This window comes from Rhamphochromis longiceps, linkage group LG11 (assembly GCF_057381845.1).
Source record: "Rhamphochromis longiceps isolate RC_006_pf linkage group LG11, R_longiceps_female_GT1.1, whole genome shotgun sequence".
Classification (NCBI taxonomy): Eukaryota; Metazoa; Chordata; class Actinopteri; order Cichliformes; family Cichlidae; genus Rhamphochromis; species Rhamphochromis longiceps.
Genome location: NC_140567.1, coordinates 10,445,299 through 10,468,073, shown reverse-complemented (window position 1 = coordinate 10,468,073; position 22,775 = coordinate 10,445,299). Strand labels below are relative to the sequence as shown.

Below are 22,775 nucleotides of genomic sequence, written 5' to 3'. Positions count from 1 at the left end.
TGCATGGTACTATTTTCATTTTAGAATGGTATCTGTGGTTTTAACTTCCACCTTCTTCTTACCTGGTGTTTACTGGGAAGTCTGCTTTGTGGTATTTCTAATACAGTATATTGCACCATGTTATGAGCCTGTCATTAAATTTGATGAAATGAAGCAAGCACATTCAAGGGAAGAGATTTTATTAAAATATACTTTGTTAGTACAAAATATACCACATTATCACAGGCGTATTGCACTTAATTTCATTACTGTCTGAAAAATATATGTAACTAAGTGTTGAAAATGTTGCTAAATCCATATTTTACTGTTTATTGGTACATTATGGTAAAATGGTAGCAAAACACTAGTTGATTTCTACAGTGTGTTCCTGTACGTAGACAATATAGTGGTGTGTGTCGTCTCCCTGAGTAAGGACTGTCAGTGCCTCCAGGCTGTGTCCCTCCTCTAACACCATCACCTGGTCACCATTTAGGGCCCCCTCTGTGTTTACCACCATCAGCTGGTTGCTGCAGTTACCGACTTCCTGCTCGTCGGCCACCTGCAACTTCAGAGACAGCTCAACATAAACTTTTTGCCATTTTGTAAAATCTCACCTCCTTACATGGTGATGTTTTGTCGCTCACCTGCTGTACAACAGCTACAGTGCCTGGAGCCATGGCGACCATGGAGGTGACAGCATCCTGAGTCTCTGAACTGAGCTCAGTGATCTGCTGGATGTTAACTGAACAGAAAAGGCACTAAATGAATTCAGTGTTATATAGGACATAGGTAAACGCACATTATAAGCACATAAAACAGCTTCAGTTATCCTGAAGCTGTTGCTGCTTCTTGAAGGTTTTACCGTTGTCCTGCAGGGTTGCTAATGCTGCCTCTGACAGGTGCTGTTCATCCTCCACAGACACATAGTGCGCCTCTACTTCCTCTCCCACCTACGTATTCATACACAAGGAAGAGATTATATTAAGTTAGTTTCTAGTTACTACAAATAAACCCAATGGTAACATTCTACAGCTATGGGATACTAAGGTGCTAACATGGTATGGATGACATGGTGTGGATACAATGTTTACCTTCTTTACTTAGCCAAACAGGACAGCGGTAAATAAGTGATAAAATTTCATTCTATGTTTGGATGCATGCTCAATCATTCATGTATAGAAATCCTGTTCATCTGGATGTGGGAGAAATGTTTTCTCATTCATTTAAGTAATCTCTTCAGTGTCAGATCAAGTTACGTAGTAGATTTCCTGCTGAAGCATAAATTGGGTGAAAGTAGCAGCTCTTAGCCAGAGGCTGTTTGTTTTCCCCAATGTATAATTCACAGCAATCCTCCAGGTACTTCACTACCTGCACTACATTACTCTCTTTGTGCCGGGGGACCCAATCCTTGGGGTAGACCAGTTCTTTGGCGTAGTATGTTTTTGGGTTTGAAAGCCACAGAGACGTGATTTTTAGAGAAAATGATCTGTTCCAATATTCCTGGTACCAAAACAATAACCAAAGAGTCTTACTAATGGAGCAGTTAGTCTTCTCTTCTGGATCAAGCAGATGGCACAACACAGAAGAGCTACAGTAGCTCGCCGGGCCCCGTTTCTCTACAGTAAACTCTACATCCGGATAAACAGAATACCCTTTCTAGGCTACCAGTCCACACACTTCAGCGTTCACACCCAGCTAGCTTTATTTTATTATCATTGTATCTTGTGTATTTGTTTACCTCCCAAGGGCCTTCTACCACTTTCAGACTGTGTTTGCTCTTCAGGTGACGGTTCAGCTCCCACTTTGTGCCATAAACAAATTCACATTCGGGACACTTCATACCTCCTAAACATAAGCACACACAAAGAGCTATATTACACTTTGTTTGAAACCCTACATACTCTAAGTCAGACAACAATTACAGCTACGACAGAGGTCAGACAATGTAGTAACCAGAGCTTGCCAAGAGAAAACAAATGTCAACGCTGTATTCAAATGTTTTACAAATGTCTAGCTGCAGTGAAATTATATATTAATTAATAATAATCAAGGTGCCTGGACATAGTGGAGGGAGAGCAGAGTTAGGACCTTGCTGTTTCAGGGCGTCAGGGTTTGGCAATCCGGGTCCGGCATTCTCGTATCTCTGATCCGGGTGCTTCACATTGTAGTGCCGCTTCAGAGCGCCAGCAATGTTGCAGGAGTAGTGACAGTGAGCACAACGAAACGGCTACAGAGACAAACACATGTTAGTGCTGCTGTTTAATTCTAGTTTTCTCTTGTTGGGTAAAATTTTGCAGCATATCTAAAGCAAGTTTTTTTTAAATACAGAATGCTGATGGGTCATTTCATTTGAAATCAACCAACTTTTAGAACATTTTCTGCTCGACCGTTTGAGATTTGCATGAAAGTTTTGTGGTTCAAGGAGTTTGGTGTAAGGATTACGGCTGCTACACTATTTTCAGTCATCTGTATTTCTTTATTCTACTCTTTTTTTATTGTGTGGATGCCTTAATAGGCATCCACACTATTGAGATCCTGTTTCTCTTTCTTCTTTATTATTATTCCGGGTGTTTCCGTACACTTTTTGCCGTGGATCTACTTCCACAATTTTTGTGCTATTTTCACCGTTCAAACTCTAAACTGTTCTGCTCTTTCTGCTAATGCCGGCTATGACTTTTGGTGTTTATTACTATTATACTTTTTAAAATATTACACTTTTTTCCTTTAATTTGTCCCATTGAAATGAATGGGAAACTTCCACAATTCTGCTAAAACTTTCTTGTCTTTGAAACTTAACTACTGCCTCATACTTTCACCTAGAAACTCCATTCAAACTTTAAAATGTTCTCAAATGATTTGGCTATTCCTGTATGATTCAGCTTTTTCAGATCTTCTACCGTTTTAATCTTATCCCTCTTTGAGTTTTCAGTTGCAAAATTGTGATTTTTCAGAAAATACATGCGTTGCTATGGTTGCTATGCAATTAACTCAGAGGGGACAGTGAAACTGTTTGAATTTTCTCTTCATGTCCAAACAACTTCTTGCTACTCGCTCAATTTCCACTCAAGCCCCACAAATTATACATCAAAACGTAGGTATTTTTGCTGGCTTTCAGAAAATGTCACTATCATTGTTGTGGGACTCATAGATATTTGCAAATCTCCTCAGAGTAACACAAAGTCAGAAAACTCTCCATATAAACTCAATGGAGAGTTTGTTCAAAATCACCGCTGGATTTCTCTAATGAGAGGCATTTTCAAATTGTCATATCTCCTTAACGAAGCGAAGTTAAGACATGAGGCTTGTCCCCGTATATGTTCAGACACTCCTGACGCTCATAATTCAAGAATTTCTTTCTCACCTATTACCATTCTGAAATGAGTTGGACTTGTTTGAGGGTAGGAAATTTGTCCCTCGCTCAGATTTCATCAGATTTCAATCTCTGGAAATGAACCACTTTTTTCTCTCGTCATATCTTTTTGATGGATTTCCACAGAGCCCTGAAAATTTCCATGACTGTTCACCAAAGCCTGCTGTTTCTTACGGTGAAAGAATGATTTTGATGCTCCATATAGATTTAGAGTTACCAAAGGTTGTTTGAGCGCAAGTCAAGGCAGTTTTTGCTTCGCCTCTACTCAGTTACAGTGTATTACAAGTCATATATCTTTAATAATTTATGTTTTATCTCTGAATTATGAAGACCTGAAGATTCCCCCATCTCTTCTGAATAAAACGATGCCTGAATGACCGTTCTAGCCTCTACGGTTAGGAAATTATGGCCATTTGTTCGAGGGGAATCCTGAATGTCAGAAATACACTGAAGAAAACTCACACCTCTCTGTGCCTGCGTGTGTAAGGGCTGACTACAGCAGGTGCAGCTAATTTAACTGACCTACATATACCAAGCCCAGACTCTCAACAGCTCCTGTTCCCTTTACTGTCTGTGTATGTGTGTCTGTGTATCAATATTTCTCCTATGTTTAGGTATTACTCCTCAATCATAGTATTTCTGCTAAAGCAAAGTACTTCTACTACATCTTAGTACTTCTGCTAAATCATAGTATTTCTGCCAATTCATAGTATTTTTGCAAAATCATGGTATTTGTGCAAAATCATGGTTTTGGGGCCAAACATTTCTGTTATTTTATAATATATGTGCTGAATATATTATATGTGCCAAATCATAGTATTTATCCCAAATTATAGTATTTATGCCAAATTACAGTATTTCTGCTAAACCAGAGTATTCCTGCCAAATCATAGTATTTGTACTGAAACATGGTACTTCTGCCCAATCATAGTATTTGTACTAAATCATAGTACTTGTGCCAAATCATAGTATTTATACCCAATCATAGTATTTCTGCTAAATCATAGCATTTGTGCCAAATCATGGTATTTGTGCAAAAACATAGTATGTCTGCAAAACCATAGTATATCTGTTATGTTATAGTATTACTACTAAGGCATAGTATTTCTGCCAAATCATAGTGTGTGTGCCAAATCGCAGTATTTATACCAAATCACAGTATTTGTGGTAAAACATAGTATTTCTGCCATATTGTGGTATTTGTGCAAGAACATTGAACTGTTATGTTATAGTATTACTACTAAGTCATAGTATTTCTGCATTGTTATAGTATTTGTACTAAAACGTAGTATCTCTGCCAAGTCATAGAATTACTGCAATTTCATAGTTTTTTTTAGGAAATCTGTTATGTTATAGTATTACTACTAAGTCATAGTATTTCTGCCAAATCATAGTATTTGTGCCAAAGCATCGTATTTGTATGGAGTCATAGTATTTCTTCTAAATCATAGTATTTCAATTAAATCTCAGTAGTTGTGTTAAAATGCAGTATTATTGCCAAATCATAGTATTTGTACCCAATCATAGTATTTTTGCCAAATCGTGGTATTTGTGCCCAAATAATAATTCTGTTATGTTATAGTATTACTACTAAGTTGTAGAATATCTGTTATGTTATAGTGTATCTGCGGAATATAGTATGTGTGCCAAATCATAGTATTTATACCAAATCACAGTATTTGTGCTAAAACATAGTATTTCTGCCATATTGTGGTATTTGTGCAAGAACATTGAACTGTTATGTTATAGTATTACTACTAAGTCATAGTATTTCTGCGTTGTTATAGTATTTGTGCTAAAACGTAGTATCTCTGCCAAGTCATAGAATTACTGCAATTTAATAGTTTTTTTTAGGAAATCTGTTATGTTATAGTATTACTACTCAGTCATAGTATTTCTGCCAAATCATAGTATTTGTGTGAATTTGTATACTGTAATATCACTGTATTATGTAGTGGCTAAGTAGGGGCTGTTTACTAAGTGCATCAGTGTAAATAGGTCATCTCTTGTGTTGGAGTGCCCTCTTGTGGCGCCTTTTGGGTAGTGCCTTAGTAAACGGGAACCCTGTAAAAAGTGGCATCAGACTGATTTGTAGTGGAGGAATTTGTTACCAGTTTTCTTAATCTTTAATCTGTATGCATGTTGTAATGCATACCCTGTTCTTAATCATAGAAACCACACCATATCACCTCTCCACATCCTCCTACTGTATGCCATACCTCCCTGTACCATCCATCTGACCGCAATAAACTCCACCTCGTGGTAATCTAATCCCTGGATGTCAGCCTCTCCTTCTGACCGAGGATAGTTATAGTATTTGAGCCAAATCATAGTATTTGTGCTAAAACATAGTATTTCTTCCAAATCATAGTATTTGTGCCAAAGTATAGTATTTCTTCCAAATCATAGTATAACTGCATAATAAAGGTTCTTGAGCCACATCAGTGTTTGTGCCAAATCTTAGTATTTCTTCTAAATCCTAGTAATTCTGCTCAATGATAGAATTTCTGCTATGCTTTAGTACTTTTTTCCTAGATTGTAGTACTTCTGCTAAGTCAAAGTATTTTATGTAAATCATAGTATTTCTACCAAGTCCCAATGTTTCTGCTAAATCATAAATAATGTTTTAGTACAAATTGTATGATTTGGTGGAACTTTCTGTGTTCCAGCACAAATGCTATGATTTGGCAGGAAAAAAATATTATTTAGCATAAATACTAAGTTTTAGCAGAAATGCTATGTTTAAACTTTAAAAAATTCTGCTATTTCTGCTGATGTGTGTTATGACTTTTGACCATTGAAATGAATGGAACACATTATCAATGTGGTCACTGATTTTGCATGATGGGCTGAGCTGTGTTTTACCTCAGTGAGATAAGCATCCGTTCTCAGACTGGGAGGCCTGGGTTCAAATCCAGCTTATGGCAACATTTCTTTCACTTAACAGTTAAACTTTTTTTAAACTCTTTTCAACACAAATTTCATTTTTTTCACCCCTTTTCAGCAAAATTTTCAGTTTTTTTAACCCCTTTTCAGCACAAATCCAAACTTTTTCAGCTCTTTTTCAGCAAAAACCTCTTTTCAGCAGAATTCTGCTCAGTCACCTCTTTTCAGCAGAAATTCTGCTGATTGAACTCTTTTCAGCAGAATTTTCACCCCCTTTTTTTTGCCCAAATTCTGCTAGCACAATTGTCAATCTCTCCACCTTTTCTTTGTGAGAAAGTGTTTGGCTCAGTGAGCTAAATAGCTGCCCTTTGACCAGGAGGGCCAGGTTCGAATCCTGCTCAGGGCATCTTTTTTTTTTTTTTTTTTTCAATTTTTTCAGCAGATATCTTCAGCCGTTAAGGCATCCACACTGCATTTTCGCAGGAAATGCAAATTTTTCTAGTTAGTATATATTTTCTTCTTTGATATTTGATAAATGATGCTAAAATCTCACAGTAATCATTATAGGTGTTGAAACTTTGTATCATAAAAGGCCCGTGTTGATTTGAGATGGAATCACGGACCCTGATGGTTTGTCGCTCTATTTATATTCTGTTAAAAGATAAATAATAATAAAACTGAGGATGGTAAGGTTAGATGTAATCTGACCTTAAATTTAGCGTGCTGCTCCATGTGTCTGAGTAAGGAAGGTTTAGAGACCGAGGTGAAGTCGCACTCTGAACATTGAAACCGCTTCCCTGGACAGACGCAAAGTAAACACTGTGACATTTATCATCACTGGTCATTAAGAGCATTTGTGACATACGCAAAGTTATCATTAATTTTAAATTATAATATTAAAGAAATACATAATGTAATTTTAACAAAGTGCATACCTTCATCTGTGTGGCTCAGTCTGTGGCTTTTCAGCGTGACTTTAGATTTGAACTTTTTCCCACACAGATCACAGAGGTGACGTCTCTCCGTATTATGTCGGTTCATGTGAGTCTTCAGGTTGCTTTTACTGCGACCTGCATAGTCACACACGTTGCAGACGTATGGCTTCAAACCTACCCACACAGACAACAACATACAAACACACACTTAACAAGCTGCCAGCAGAAAAGATTATTAAGCAATTAAATTAAATTATTAAGCAAAAAATAAATAGACATTTTGAACATGGAAATCTTCGTTTCCAAATGCAATCAAATTATATTTAAGCCATAAACAGCAAATCTCAGCAGGAAAATGTTTTTACTCCTGAACTTTTAAGAGATACGCGACTAAAGTGGATATTTTATGGATACTTGGTGCCAATTGTATTTACGAGTGACTGTTGAAAAGGTGCAGCCATCGGTGATCTGGATTAGAGTCAGCCAAGTATTAGAATAGAAAGAAAAAGAAAATAAAGCCAGATAAACTTTTTTGAAAATTGTTGTTTTATAAACTGACGAGGTGAAAAAACTTATCAAATCAAGCGAGTACAGCAATTTGCTTCCTCAAGACAAAATGTTGTACTCTACAGCAGATATGAACAGGCTGTATATATTAAGCAGCTTCAGCCGAGCAGGGACATATTCTTCAGTCTTAAAGTAATTTTAGCAATCTCATTCACCTTTAAAAAAAACATCTGCAGAACAAAAAGTCCTGCTGCAGAGACCAGTGCAAAAGAAAAATAGCCATTAAAGTGTTTCTTTTGCCAGCATCACACATGGACAATTTTGCTTGTTTTTGTTTTCATCATTTTAAGAGTAACTTGACTAATGGGCCAATTTCCCTCAACAACATCTGCATGTGTATTTGCAGTCTGCTTCATTCTTCTGGACGACGGCCAGGAGGAAGAGGGACAGATGGTAACTCAGCTTTCAAAAATAATGATACAGTAAAACTCTGTGCAGAGGTGCTCGCCCACATGTGCTGAGGACTTGTGCTGTGTGCGTGTCGGCAGCTTTAAAGAGCAGAGTGTTATCAGACCTTGATGGGCCCAGATGTGCTGCTGAAAGTCACTGCTGTTCTTTAGGAAGTAGGAGTCACAGTAAGGGCACTTCTCTGCACGCTGCACCATCAGTCCTTTACCTTGTATAGGAAGAGTGTCTGTCCAAAACATCCATGCAAACAAAGAAACATGCAGTAAATGTACAAGATGGCAAATTTCTAATGGGCATCAAAATATTGTGAAAGTTAGCAACAGAAACTAGCTTTGCTATTTATTTATTTTAGCCTTGTGCGACAGCTTTGGCTGAAAGCAACTGCAACACTTTGATCATTTAAAGGTCCGGGGTGTAAAATCTAACCAGTAGATGTCAGCAGATTGCAGTCAATTGTTGCTGTTAAGCAGCATCAGGGAAAGTTTCTTGGAAGTGGATCTAACATTGTTGGACTCGGACACTTAGTGAAAAAGTTCTTGTTCAGTATAATCAAACTATTTATCAGAGGGAAAGTGTGATTTTTAAGAGACTCGAGCCTAACATTAGCTGGCATAACTTAGTTTATGACGCATAGCTTAGCTGTTGTTGTTGTTGTTTAGTTGGCTCGTTTTGAAAGCTCTCTGGAGACGGGGCGGCCACATGTTTAATCTGCTGATAACAATTAATATCTGGAATAAATAAGCGTGTTTAGGGATATTTTGTGTGTTAGAGCTCTGAATTGAGTTTGTAAAATGTGGCTTAACGTGCGGAAGGGGAGGATGAGGTTTTTATCCAGATCCCAGTTGAGTTGTTTTACTTTTTGGTGAAGGGGACGGGTTCTCGGATGATTAAACAGAAGCATCATCCTACATATCCTGAGTCTGATGGTGGAGGCACTACTTAAAATTTGCCACCATGGGACAGAAATGCCTACGAGCTCTTCTCCTCCATCTTTGCCGTACTACGTATGTGGACAGTCTGTGGACAGTCTGTGGACAGTCTGTGGACAGTCTCTAGCCAGACACATAAAACTCAAGTAGGTGGAACATCGCCAGTCCATCTCAGCCACTTCAAGATGGTGGGCCAACATGGCAGCTTCCACAAATCAGTTCCGCGTGTATTTTTAATAGATTAAAATTAAGTTTATGAAATCACATCAGTTTGCTGGAAGACCATTCTACACTGTGTATTTATGAAAGCAACATTATTTTTATATAAAATTACCTGACTGACTGTGCTCACAATACGTGCCCAATAAAAAGTTATAATAATAATATAATATATATAATTATATAATAATATAATTTGGATTTAGTGAGGCAGGAGCAAAAGGTAATACTGGCAGTTTTAAAAAGACAGATCTGAATCTGCTTTAAAATAAAAACAAACAAGAATGAGTTATATAGTTTTTTGTAGTGACACAGCAATGCTTGTGTGTTCTTTACCAGGGTGTGACGTTTTAATGTGGTGCTTTAGTCTGTGCTCTGGATAATTACGATGGCAGACAGGACACGTCTCACTCCTCCCCTGTAATTGAAGAGAAGACACAAGGAAAGGCTGAAGGAGCAATCATTTTTAGTTGTTTAAGCCTCAGTGTATAAATTCAACAGCACCACATATTAAGAACCTATCACTAGGAACTGGTCTGCTCAGGCTAGTTACCTGCTCTTTGTGTGTTCTCATATGTGCTTGAAGTTTGTATTTGTCAGGCGTGCTGTATTTGCAGTCAGGATTCGAACAAGTCAGCAGCAAGCCACTGTGCTTCTGGATCTGGTGTCGCTTTAAAGAGCTTTTGGTGATGGAAGAGTAGCTGCACTTTGAGCAGTAATGCAGGTGCTCCTTGGTGTGTGTGCGCACATGGCTGTTATAGTGGACTCTGTACCAGAACAGTTTACCTGTGCGGCACAAAACTGTGATTAGGAGCTGCACACAGTATTTAACAGTAAATTACAGTTAAGTGAATATTAAAAAAAGCAGGACAAAGCAAATCCAATCTACTCAAAGAGTTTTGTTTTTTTATTTGTCTTACCGCAGTATTGACATTCTAGTTCTCCATAAATTTTCCTAAGCCGCTGGAAAGTCTCCATATTGAGCTGAGTCTTCTGAAGGGATGAAAACACCTGCTCGAATGCACTGTGATGGGAACCCTCTGAAACCTACCAGCAGAAATGGACAAATGCAACCTCAGTATAAGACTGGATAAAAATGCTTGTCTTCTTACCATGAGTGATTTATCGGAGATGATTTATCGTGAGAACTAAACACACTATAAAATAGTTATTGCTCAGCACTCATGCAGAGGACGCTACTTCAAACTGAATCTCTGCATTGGCAAATTAAGCAGGACTATCTACATATTTAAAGTCATACAAATAGGAAGAAGGATACGACCAGATTAAGGAATCTAATCCCAGTAAAACTACACTTGTTTTCACCATTTAAAAAAAAAAAAAAAAATACAAAATGTGTTTTTTTTCTCTTGGTAATATTGGTTTGTGATCTTAAAGAATAATACAGCTAATGTGGAGGTGCTTCCTCGTTTGTGTAAATATAAAACATAAACGAGGTAACATCTAAAGAAGAAATATTTTCATTAGGAATTAAATCATATTATAATTTTGCATTTACCTCCTCTGATTGTGCAGCCTGGCTGTTGTCTGGACCTGCAGACAAATGTGTGCATGCGCTGGCATCAGACGGGGTTATAGTTCCTGATGATGATGATGAAGATGATGTGCGTGTGTTCTCAGCAGGTGCGTGTCCATTTTTTTGAGTCCCAGCCTCTAAGTGTGGACTTTGAATGTTCTCTTGTGATAACAAGGTGTGCGAGTCCTCTTTGAGTCTTTCAGCTGCAGAGCTGCATGAGTCTGGCGTGTTAATGTGTGACATCTTCTCTGCTGCTGCTTCTTCTTGTCCGTCTTTAAAGGTTGGCTGTGCTTCTCTCTCTTCTATTCCTACTTCCTTTCCCATCTCTCCATCTATCAGCGGCACTGCCTCTAAACTTTCAGCGGGATTTTTATTAGCCTGTTCTTCTTCATTCTCTTGCTCTCTCTCTTCTCTCAGCTGTTCTCTTTCCACATCTTCCCATTCCTTCCCCCCTGTGCCATGTTGTCCGTCCTCTTCTCGTATTCTGTCTTCTTCTCTCTCCTGTGGTATCCGGCACTCCTGTGTGTCCATGCTCGCCTCACTCCCCAGCATGTCTCCTCCAGGCTGAGCCAAATAGTAGCTGCTGTTGATGGAGTCAGTGAAGGTCTGCTCTTGATCTAGTCCTGGGTGACACTCTGTCAAGTGACTCTTCAGCCTCTGTGAGCTGACAAACTTCTCGTTACACACGGAGCACACGTACAGGAAGAGGTGCTTCCTGACATGAGCAGAGAGGGCAACCATCTTGGTCACGGCATGGTCACAGAGCAGGCAAGCGTAGGGACGCTTAGGCCCATGGACTAACATGTGGCGCTCTCGCTCTAGGTGGTTTTTGAAGCGTCGGTTACATATGTGACAGTGGTAAAGGAGCTGTCTGAGGCCCTGGCGAGTTTTTAACCTGGATTATATAGACAAACGGAACAGATTACAAAGGCAGGGTCACAGGAAACAGTCAGAGATATCAGCAAAGATCAGTTTCCAAATCTGACAGTGACAAAATTAAGTAATTTTCCCCCTTTTCACCCAAATTTAAAAAAAAAAAAATGCATGTGTTGTAACTCGCAAAGATCATTTGCAATTAATTACAAGCCAAATTAGTAAAAACAAAACAAAACAAAAAACAAAAAACAACACTACAGGGAGTGCAGAATTATTAGGCAAATGAGTATTCTGTCCACATCATCCTCTCCATGCATGTTGTCTTACTCCAAGCTGTATAGGCTCGAAAGCCTACTGCCAATTAAGCATATTAGGTGATGTGCATCTCTGTAATGAGAAGGGGTGTGGTCTAATGACATCAACACCCTATATCAGGTGTGCATAATTATTAGGCAACGTCCTTTCCTTTGGCAAAATGGGTCAAAAGAAGGACTTGACAGGCTCAGAAAAGTCAAAAATAGTGAGATATCTTGCAGAGGGATGCAGCAGTCTCAAAATTGCAAAGCTTCTGAAGCGTGATCATCGAACAATCAAGCGTTTCATTCAAAATAGTCAACAGGGTCGCAAGAAGCGTGTGGAAAAACCAAGGCGCAAAATAACTGCCCATGAACTGAGAAAAGTCAAGCGTGCAGCTGCCAAGATGCCACTTGCCACCAGTTTGGCCATATTTCAGAGCTGCAACATCACTGGAGTGCCCAAAAGCACAAGGTGTGCAATACTCAGAGACATGGCCAAGGTAAGAAAGGCTGAAAGACGACCACCACTGAACAAGACACACAAGCTGAAACGTCAAGACTGGGCCAAGAAATATCTCAAGACTGGTTTTTCTAAGGTTTTATGGACTGATGAAATGAGAGTGAGTCTTGATGGGCCAGATGGATGGGCCCGTGGCTGGATTGGTAAAGGGCAGAGAGCTCCAGTCCGACTCAGACGCCAGCAAGGTGGAGGTGGAGTACTGGTTTGGGCTGGTATCATCAAAGATGAGCTTGTGGGGCCTTTTCGGGTTGAGGATGGAGTCAAGCTCAACTCCCAGTCCTACTGCCAGTTCTGGAAGACACCTTCTTCAAGCAGTGGTACAGGAAGAAGTCTGCATCCTTCAAGAAAAACATGATTTTCATGCAGGACAATGCTCCATCACACGCGTCCAAGTACTCCACAGCGTGGCTGGCAAGAAAGGGTATAAAAGAAGAAAAACTAATGACATGGCCACCTTGTTCACCTGATCTGAACCCCATTGAGAACCTGTGGTCCATCATCAAATGTGAGATTTACAAGGAGGGAAAACAGTACACCTCTCTGAACAGTGTCTGGGAGGCTGTGGTTGCTGCTGCACGCAATGTTGATGGTGAACAGATCAAAACACTGACAGAATCCATGGATGGCAGGCTTTTGAGTGTCCTTGCAAAGAAAGGTGGCTATATTGGTCGCTGATTTGTTTTTGTTTTGTTTTTGAATGTCAGAGATGTATATTTGTGAATGTGAAGATGTTATATTGGTTTCACTGGTAAAAATAAATAATTGAGATATATATATATATATATATATCAATATATATATATATTTGTTTATATATTTGTTTTTTGTTAAGTTGCTTAATAATTATGCACAGTAATAGTCACCTGCACACACAGATACCCCCCTAAAATAGCTAAAACTAAAAACAAACTAAAAACTACTTCCAAAAACATTCAGCTTTGATATTAATGAGTTTTTTGGGTTCATTGAGAACATGGTTGTTGTTCAATAATAAAATTATTCTTCAAAAATACAACTTGCCTAATAATTCTGCACTCCCTGTATATTGCCCACAGTATTCCTTCACCCATCCAAATCATTGAATTCAGCTGTGCCAATCACTTCCATGGCAACAGGCGTATAAAATCAAGCTTTTACAAAGAAAGATCTATGAAGATCACGTTTGATGTGAAAGCACTTGAATGGAGTCCTGACATCAACCTGATAGAACACCTTTGGGATGAATTAAAGTGGAGACTGCGAGCCAGGCCTTCTGGTCAAAAATTCCCATAAACACTCCTAAACCTTGTGGAAAACATTCAGAGAAGAGTTGAAGCTGTTATACCAGCAAAGGGTGGGCCGACATCATGTTAAACTCTGTGGATTAAGAACGGGATGTCCCTCTAGCAAATACGTTTGCAATATAGTGTATCTACAATGAGCTACATTAACGTATTGTTGCATCAGGAACTCTTCCCTCTGTCTTTGGCTATAAACCCCATTCAACACTTCACGCACCACCTCCCTGGAGGAGCACCTCACAGTTTGAAAACCTCTTCAGCAGGACAAACCTCAGTTGTTGGTAGCTCTGGTAAACAGTGGGATCTTTTAGATTATGTCGTTTCTCCATGTGTTTCAGCAGGTTCTTGACATCAGAGTACTTTTTCTCACAGAAGCCGCAGTGCTGCTTCACCTTCATATGGACACGCTCTATATGGACCTGCATCCACAGAGACACAAATTACAAACCATGCAGCTTCACACTGAAAATATATTCAGTATATCTAACACGGTCAAAAGAGAACTTTAATATCTTGACGCCTGTGTGTTAATGCTAATAATACTCAGCATGTAACAATATGACTACTGAGAGCAGTATGCCAGCACCTTGAGGTGTCCTGGGCTGAGGCAGGTGAAAGGACAGTGCTGACAGCTGAACTTCTCTCCAGTGTGCTTCCTCAGGTGAACATTCAGGTTTGCTTTAAAGGACAAATCTAGTAAGTAGTGCAACTCTTCCTTTTCCAGTTAATGCTATAAACACGATCAACTTCAACTTTGTATTCATTTACGCAGCCATCCTGAAATCTATAGACTAATTTACCTTTGATGGCCGATGCGTAGTCACAGTGCAGACACTGAAACGGTTTTTCTTGGGTGTGTGTCCTCAGGTGAGCAACCAGTGAGTGTCTGAACTTAAAGATTTTGTTACAGAACTCACAGGCAAAAATTTTCAGGTGGCTCTGAGGCAAACTGTAAGACAGCAGGTGACAATATTACATTTCTCATAGCTGATCAGTTTCACTCCTGTTGATATCATGGTGAAACAGGGTGGACCTAACCTCTGTCATATTACATAAGAAGAAGCTTTTAGCTACACTGTAGCCCCAAATCTAAAAACTGTGTAAAATAAAATCCACATACAGTCGTGTCTATACTGCCGTGTGAAAAATTAAGTGCACCCCATGAGCCAGCATTTTGTAGTTAGCATTAGCTGCAATAACTTGAAGTAATTTTTGATGTAGGTTTTCTGTAGGACTTTAACAGTCTCTCACATCACTGTAAAGGAATTTTGCCCTCTTTTTCTTTACAGCGTTACTTTAGTTTATTGAGGTTTTGCGGGCATTCATTTATGCACAGTGCTTTTAAGATCCGGTCAAAGCATTTTAGTCGGGCTGATGATGTCTGGACTTTGACTGGGCCATTACAACACCTTGATTCTTTTTTTTCAGCCATTCTGTTATAGATTTGCTGTTGTGCTTGGGATCATTAATCTGTTGCACATTTTAGCTTTTGGGCAGATGGCCTCTACAATACTCTGGTATACAGAGGAGTCCACTCAATGACTGCAAAGTCATGCAGCTGTAAAGAAGCTCTAATCATCATAGTGCCACCACCATGCTATGAGCTGTGTGTGTGTTGATAATATGTTGCATCTGGTTTTGTCTGTCCTAAGGACTTTATTACAAAAGATGTAACCTAATCCATGCTTCCATTTTTTTAAGTTCTTTCATGAACTTTAATACTATACATGCTAACTGAGGCCTGCAAGGTATTATATGTAGTGGTCTAATACTAGGATAATTTAGTGGGACGCCCACTCCTGCTTAGATTAATAACTGTCTTGTATACTTGTAAATAATCTTTCTCTCTGTAGAATGATGGACAAATTGTTTGGAATTGGCCTTAAAACTATTCTCAGCTGCTCTGGAACAGTCAAGTGAATTTGATTAGCAGCACCTGGATGCTACTTACTTTCTTAATTTCTGTAAAGGCAGTAAGGGTGCGCTTATTTTTTCACATGATGCACATATGAAGAAACAACATTTGAGTGAAAATACAACTACAAATAATAAAATATTCAAAAAGTACTTGGAAGCATCTTGTTTGATAGAACATTCCTGGAAGCCCCTGCTGTTTGTCGTTGTTGTTGTGGTAGGATTAGAACTAGGAATAGAAAACAAAACAAAACATTGACAGGTCACACAGCGACAACCAGAAACTTAAAAATCTTGTAAAAGATTGTTAATGTTCACAAACCAACTATTTCACCTAAAATCAATTACACTGACTTCTAATTACTTACAAGAAATCTTCTGGTTTAATAATTTATTAATTACCTTGGCTCCTGGTCTGTTTGAGGGTTATCTGTGATGGCTTCACTTGCAACATCATGTGACTCATTCTGGACGACTGCAGAGTGCTGAATGTCCAGAAAGATCAATATAATAATGTCACAAAATACTTTTGGACAACAAACACGGTATCTTTTTTAGGACAGAATCACGAGTTCAAATTCAGCTGAACTACTAAAACTTTCTTCACTGCAACAAAAACACTGTTAACAGGTTATAGAGATGTCAGCAGAAAGTAAGTATAATGTAAACACTGTGCACAATCCTGTGTTTCTAAAGGACAGAATTGAATTTTACTTCTGTGTAATTTCGAGTTTTATGAGCAACATAAAATCAAAACACCACGTGGCTAACATGGTTACAAAAGGAAGAGGTCTCAAACCATGTGTAAATTAAACTGTGTAACTTTGTTAGAAGACTTTGTTGTACATAAAAAAAAAACATATTTTAACCCTTTAAAGCCAAATGTAATGTATTTAATACATAAGTTTTTAGGACTCCTAGAAACATAATCAGTGTAATAGTTTTACCCCCAGATAAACAAAATAAATTGCACGTTACATTTTTTAGGAATAAATTACAAAAATAGCTGGATGTGGCAAACATGATACAAATTAAAATTAATATATGCAAATTACTATATTTTATTTTTTTATTTGTCAGAAGGTTCGATAAACACTCCATTTAAGAAACTGATTTGGGCAATTCCATGGTTCAGGCTTTAAGGGGTTAAAATCTGTGTGAACTGACTCTTTGCTGTTCCACAGCATTTCAGCACTTACCTGAGGTTGAGATTGAGGTTTGATAGAACCAGATTCTGCTTCTGCTGAACCTTCCTCTACAGGAACCATTTTAAAAACACCTTTTGAATTAAAAGTGAAGTATTATAGTTATTCATAAAACTGCATTTTTAGCCAGAAAGTAAAAGCAGGCTTAAATACCGCTTTAATGCCAACCTGGAAGTGTTTCATATTCTGTCAGAACAACACTGATAACAGATTTTTTGTTTCCTGTTGCTTGGCCTCCTTCCTTGGAGATGCAACTGTGGTTGGTTTTTAAGGATCTAGAGTTTCCCCCTTCTATAAACAGAGAACAAAAGATAGATCAGATCATTATTCTTCCAATAATGATTAATTTTAAGAAACCATATTCATGATCTTACTGCTTTCTCGATCAAGTCCTGATTGTGTCTGGTTGTGTTTATTCTGGTTTGGATCAACTCCTCCGGGATCCACATTTTCCGTTCCCTCACCTTCTGCTGTACCAGAGATGCTCCCTGAAAATTATTGTGTGTATTAAATTGATAAACTTCAAATGTTAGGTACAGTAACTAGATCTACTTTAACATCTTCAGTGTGTGTGTGAAAAGATTTAACAGTCTTCAAGCAACATTTCTAGCATGCTCTCCAACTAACTGTTCTTTGAAATCATCTGCGGCAGGCATTGACTTTCCTGCTGATAAATTATTTCACATTTGTGCCCTTTGATTCCTCACCATTTTCCTCCTCATCTGCATCTTCATCCTCTTCTCTTAGGCAGATGTGTTTAAGGATTTGACGCCTGTTGCTGAATGAGCGATGGCAGTGTCTACATTCCAGGCCTGATATCCCATCATTTTTTTGTGCTAAAAAAACATTATTACAAAAACATATGTACCACAGATTAGTAACAGCAAAGCTACATTACTAATCAGGAATACAAAACAAGAACCAGCTATCCAACTAATATAATCAGTTAGCAGTCTGCAGACCAGTACTACCAGGTAACAAAAGATTGATTTACACTGTATAAGGCAACAATACCACCTTCTGCTGAACTAAATTGTTGAATTTCCTCCTTTTTTCTCTTTTCTTCTCTGGAGTTATTCTCTGGAGAATGGCTGGAAATGGCCGTGCCCTCTGTCAAATCTGTGCGTATCTTCTTCGTAGAGCCCTTTGGTCTTCCTCGTTTTCGCTTCACCGGGGTCTCTGTGGGCCAATAATCCAACAGAACAGTTAAAAAAAGGCAGCACTGTTTTTTTTTTTCATTTCTTGCAACACATCCACCTAAGAGAACAGCATCAACAAAGACATTATTCTGCAATCATTGTCTGTGTAGCCAAAACATTTACAGACCTGAGTAAGGTCTTTTTTTGTGATAGTAATAGTGGTGATGTGGTGGTGCTCTGACCTGCCAGCTTCTCCACAGGATCTGCCACAAGAGGCTGCAGCGCAATAATGATGTCATCTAGAGGCTCCTGCTGAGGGTGCAGCTGGGAGCAATGTGCAAGTAGCTGGGAGCGACTTGGAGAAAAGACGTTGCACAGGCGACACATAAACACAGAACCAGCTGGGGACACAGAGAGAAAAGGTGGCATATCCAGAGCCTTTTGTTAAATAAGTTGATCTCGTCGTGGTTTTTTTTTTTCTTGTACCGTAGAGGTTTATGCGTTAATCAACTAATATTTGTAGCACAGAGAAGATACATTTTGCGGCAATATGAGAAACTGTGGGGTGGATATTGGCTAATTTTACCGTGTTATATACTGCATGTTTGTAATCTGCTGGAAAATGTAAAAAGATTAATAACAAACAAGTAATCGGTTTTATCTCAACTCCCAATCCACCTCAAATGAAACATATTATTACAGGAACAATAGCTTAAAAGCCACTCCCAAACTAACCAGATCGTCTAACCAGACATTGTTAACTTCTATGATAATTATTGCTATAGTAAAGTACACGTGTATAATTTGTCATTTAATGCTGATTTAAGTGTGGGAACTACATTGACCGTGGAGTCAGGTGACACTGTGTGTTAACGTAACAGGTTACGGTTTGTAGCTTATTTGTACTTTTCTTTCTGTATAGTGTCCATAGTTTGAGCATAACATTAAAAAACGCCAAATGAAACGGTGCCCTTTTTTTTAACCATGCACGTCTGTTTATTTTGATTTGGCCCGAGTTAACATGAAGACCCGAAAAACATATTCGAGTTGAAGCTAGCCAAATTTCTTACCTGCTTTTTGTCCATCCATTTCCCTCTGCGACCAACGAGCGAAGTAATACTAATTTATATACAGGCCAGAACCTATATGCGAATAAATTTATTCACTAAATCGTGATTTAGAGTCTATTTTTTACTGAATAAAGACACACATTTCTGTCGAATCTGCGGCACAAATCCTTCAGGCCAGCGGAAGTTTGCTGGAGCTGCAGCACTGTAACAGACATCGCCCTCTGTGGCAGGAGGACCGCAAAGCAGCGCGTTTAGGCGTTCGGTGCATACACACCGAACGCGATAGAAGCGACCAAAAAGCGCCCCTGGCTGTTCGCTTGCACATTCGGGCCTCGAAAAGACTAGAGATTAAAAAAAAAACGAACGTGTTACAGATTCTGTGCTATTTATCATATACTTATACAAATATAGTCAGAAATGTGTCATTGTACAAAAACAGTAAATATACTTAGGTTTCCTTATTTCTTCATTTTCTTCTTTTAAAATATTTGTCAAAGAAAAAAACGTGTTTCACAACATATCCCTAGTAAGCCATCATGTTGTTTACAGGTATGGATATTATATAAAGAGACACTGAACATAATAATATGTAAGAATAGAAGAAGCTCTAAGTGAGAGTTAAGTCAATCATAAAGAGCTCATAGCAATTAAAGGTGGTTGTTTTTACTATTTAGGACTCATTAACGCACTCATAGTCAAAGTAGATCAAAAGTGCAGACTAATTAATAATTTCAGGAATTTAAGGAATATTTGACAAAAATGTTTCTGGTGTTTTGAATTTGTCTGCAATATATTTCGTTTATTAGCAACAGCTAAATTGCCAGGAAGAGCGAATCTTTGAATTATTACATGATGTAATCAAACACTGACAACAAACACCACGCACTACATACAAAGATAATGGCATAACATTTATTAAACAATGCAAAAAATTTACAGACTATCATTTACAGCTTGTTTTTTTGTTTGTTTTTTTACATAAAAAAGTGTCAGCTCAGGCCTGCCCCAGTAGTAAACAATGTATAGAGGCCGCCCCATATACCCACACCCACACACGCACACAAGCAAACAAATATGCACACACGTCATGTGAACAAGAAAATATTTGCCATTTGCTTTAAAATGCTTTCAGGTAAAGATTGTAAATCAAAGGGTTGCTAGATCCTATTAACATTTTCCCTTCTCCTAACTTCAGTTTTACACCCTCTGCCTATTTCATTGTCCATTTAGTTTTTCATGCATTTTAATGTATGTATATCAATTCAGGTTGAAGATGCTTTTACAATAAAAGAGACTGTCATAAGGACTCTACTTTTTGCATAAAAAGTGCATGCTCTGTTATCATCATCATCAAAAACAGATTTTTAAATGATTTTTTCAAAGTGATTGTTTACATGCATCATTCAGGTAAAATACAACTGAAATAAACTCCACACCAATACATATGAAAATAATAAAACTTTAAACTAGACTGGATAATTTAATAATGCACAGCAACATTTGCGCTAGGATGAGACTAATACCTCAGGCTAAGATTACCCTTGGATTAAACCTGATTTGTTGGAGTGTAAAATTTTAGTCTCTCCAAATTGTTAAAAACATGTTTTTAAGGGTTTTTAAGCCCAAAAAGAAAGAAAAAATAAGAGAAACACAAATTTAACTGTTTATAATTTTATATCCTGATAGTGTTAAACATTCATTAAAGTCAGGTCAGACTTAAGGTGCTGAAAACCAGTCACCAGGGACAACAGAATCAAAGTTTCACCCCACATCTGTATAAGTTTCAGGACTTGTTCGGTTGAACATTTGAATGTGGCTCATGCACCTCATAGCTAAATTCCCTGCAGAATTATATTGTAAAAACAATCCTCTATAACACTTTTTAAAATGATTTCCTGTCCTTTATCCATCCTGCAGCTGTTTGTTTACAGCAAATAAGCAAAAATAAAAAAAAACATATTAAAAGAAAAGAAAGGGAAACAAAGAAGAAAAACTTTTTAAGATTCAACATGGGCACTGACGCCTCTGTTTTTAGTATTTGTGACAATGACTGAAGCCTTGTACTGCTGAATTCCTGAGAAATGTCTCTGTGTGTGTGCCTGCGTGTGTGTGTGCATGGTGCATGTGTTCATACGATGCAGCATTTGTTCTTGTGTTTGCGGGAGTCTTTGAAACGGAGCCTATGCTTAGATCGATATTTCTCCAGGTAGGTTAGCTGTTTGCTGTTGATGGCTCCACGACGCTTCCTGAAACACAAACACAATGCTGTGAACTTTTAAAAGCTTTTAGAGGTTCATTAAATACAGAGAGCTCACAGACACCTTTTATCTTCCACTGCACGCTGTACTTTCAAGTATAAAAGTCTTTTTCTGTCACCTTTTTGTGTTGCATTTCTCATTGTGTTCCTCTCTAGGTTATGATAGAAAAAGTGTACTTAATCCTACCAGTTCTTGTTTTCTATAGCTACTTTCAATCAGCATAGGCTCCCGTGTTAAAATGCCCAACTTATAGCAATAAAAGCATTTTTACAGCACGGAACAGAAAATGTTTTGCCTTCTGTGGTCAATTTCAGCCCTCAAAACAGTTAACCCTCCCATGATGCAGTAAAACAAATCACAGAGCAAAATCATTTCCGCATATTAGTTCTCAAACCAGGAGTTAAAAGATGATAAAGTCCATCATCAAAGCAGACTTTCTAAGTTTGGTATGTAGTAATTTACTGTAGCAGAATGGGGGGGGGGGGGGGGGGGGGTGTCTTTGTCAAAAACAAAAGCTGTAAAACTTCTGAAAATAGAGTAAAAAGATTCCAGAATTGACGCCCTTCTTCACATTTTTTTAAATCCGTGTAGTGGGCCTGATGCACTACTTGCGATTCTGGTCCCATCCTCATGTTTGACACCCCTGATATAGAGTATATAAGACCACTCTGGTTTCTGAAATAGTTTCATTAAGTGAAAAAAAGGAAAGAAAAACTATCCTCAATATGACACAGGATATACTTACTGTCTGATGAGTTGAATAGCATCCTCATATTTCATCCCACTTTCTATCAGAGCCAAAGCAACAAGCACAGGAGCCCTGTGTGCACGTATAAATACAACACAATCCATGTTTTAGGCTATACATGTCCAATCAATTCTGCTTATCTGTTTCTTGGCAAATCTTTAAGTCATAGTTTTTAGTATAAGCACTCCAAATCAAACATATGAGTTATTGTCCAGTGATGCTAACTTATATGTGTGCACACACACCTGTCTTCCTCTGTATTTTTAAATTAAATTTTTACTTTAAATGTCTCCTACCTCCCTAATCCAGCCACACAGTGAACAGCCACACAGCTTCCTGGATCCTCCTGAAATGTCTTCTTTAGCAGATTCAACCAATCATCGACCAGCTTACTGGGTGGCGGGGCTCCATCATCAAATGGCCAGTCCTAAAAGAGAGTCCAAACAGGTGCTGTCTGGTGTACTGTATTTGATCATAGAATGAGTAAATATTCATATTAAAGGTGTGTGTTTCTGAACTTACCACCACTGTAATGCCATCTTTCTCAAGCCGTGTTTTGTCATAAGTGACATCACAAACTCGGACCACTGTTGTGGCACCATATCGCTTCAAGTCCTGGAAGTGGTAAAGTGAGGAAAA

General features: G+C 38.3%; 2 protein-coding genes across 8 annotated transcripts in view; both read right to left on the bottom strand.

The window, feature by feature from the left end:
• Positions 1-162: 162 nt before the first annotated feature.
• On the bottom strand, positions 163-19,338 carry zfat (zinc finger and AT hook domain containing). Of its 3 annotated transcripts, none has more exons than XM_085422268.1 (24): positions 19,131-19,338; positions 18,303-18,461; positions 17,939-18,100; positions 17,629-17,757; positions 17,296-17,409; positions 17,090-17,212; positions 16,916-16,995; positions 16,119-16,201; positions 15,871-15,945; positions 14,603-14,751; positions 14,389-14,480; positions 14,073-14,221; positions 10,813-11,725; positions 10,214-10,340; positions 9,847-10,079; positions 9,630-9,711; positions 8,252-8,371; positions 7,171-7,344; positions 6,944-7,032; positions 2,068-2,206; positions 1,718-1,824; positions 842-929; positions 624-721; positions 163-538 (listed from the first exon to the last, which is right to left on the bottom strand). In XM_085422268.1, exons 1-24 carry the CDS (start codon positions 19,147-19,149, stop codon positions 344-346), a joined length of 3,699 nt encoding a protein of 1,232 aa, XP_085278394.1. In that variant the 5' UTR covers positions 19,150-19,338; the 3' UTR covers positions 163-343. The 3 variants fall into 3 exon arrangements, with proteins under 3 accessions (XP_085278394.1, XP_085278393.1, XP_085278395.1); XM_085422267.1 differs by having other exon boundaries at positions 163-544; positions 19,131-19,337; XM_085422269.1 differs by having other exon boundaries at positions 163-544; positions 16,916-16,971; positions 19,131-19,337.
• A 672-nt stretch (positions 19,339-20,010) lies between these two features.
• Positions 20,011-22,775, bottom strand: part of LOC146658581 (protein tyrosine phosphatase type IVA 3) — a 164,806-nt gene continuing 162,041 nt past the window's right edge. For all 5 annotated transcript variants that reach the window (XM_085422295.1, XM_085422292.1, XM_085422291.1 and 2 more), the window contains 4 exons: positions 22,659-22,751; positions 22,433-22,563; positions 22,134-22,208; positions 20,011-21,376 (listed from right to left, as the gene is read on the bottom strand). In XM_085422295.1, the coding sequence (XP_085278421.1) occupies positions 21,259-21,376; positions 22,134-22,208; positions 22,433-22,563; positions 22,659-22,751 (417 nt within the window). In that variant the 3' untranslated portion in view covers positions 20,011-21,258. The remainder of the gene's footprint in view (positions 21,377-22,133; positions 22,209-22,432; positions 22,564-22,658; positions 22,752-22,775) is intronic.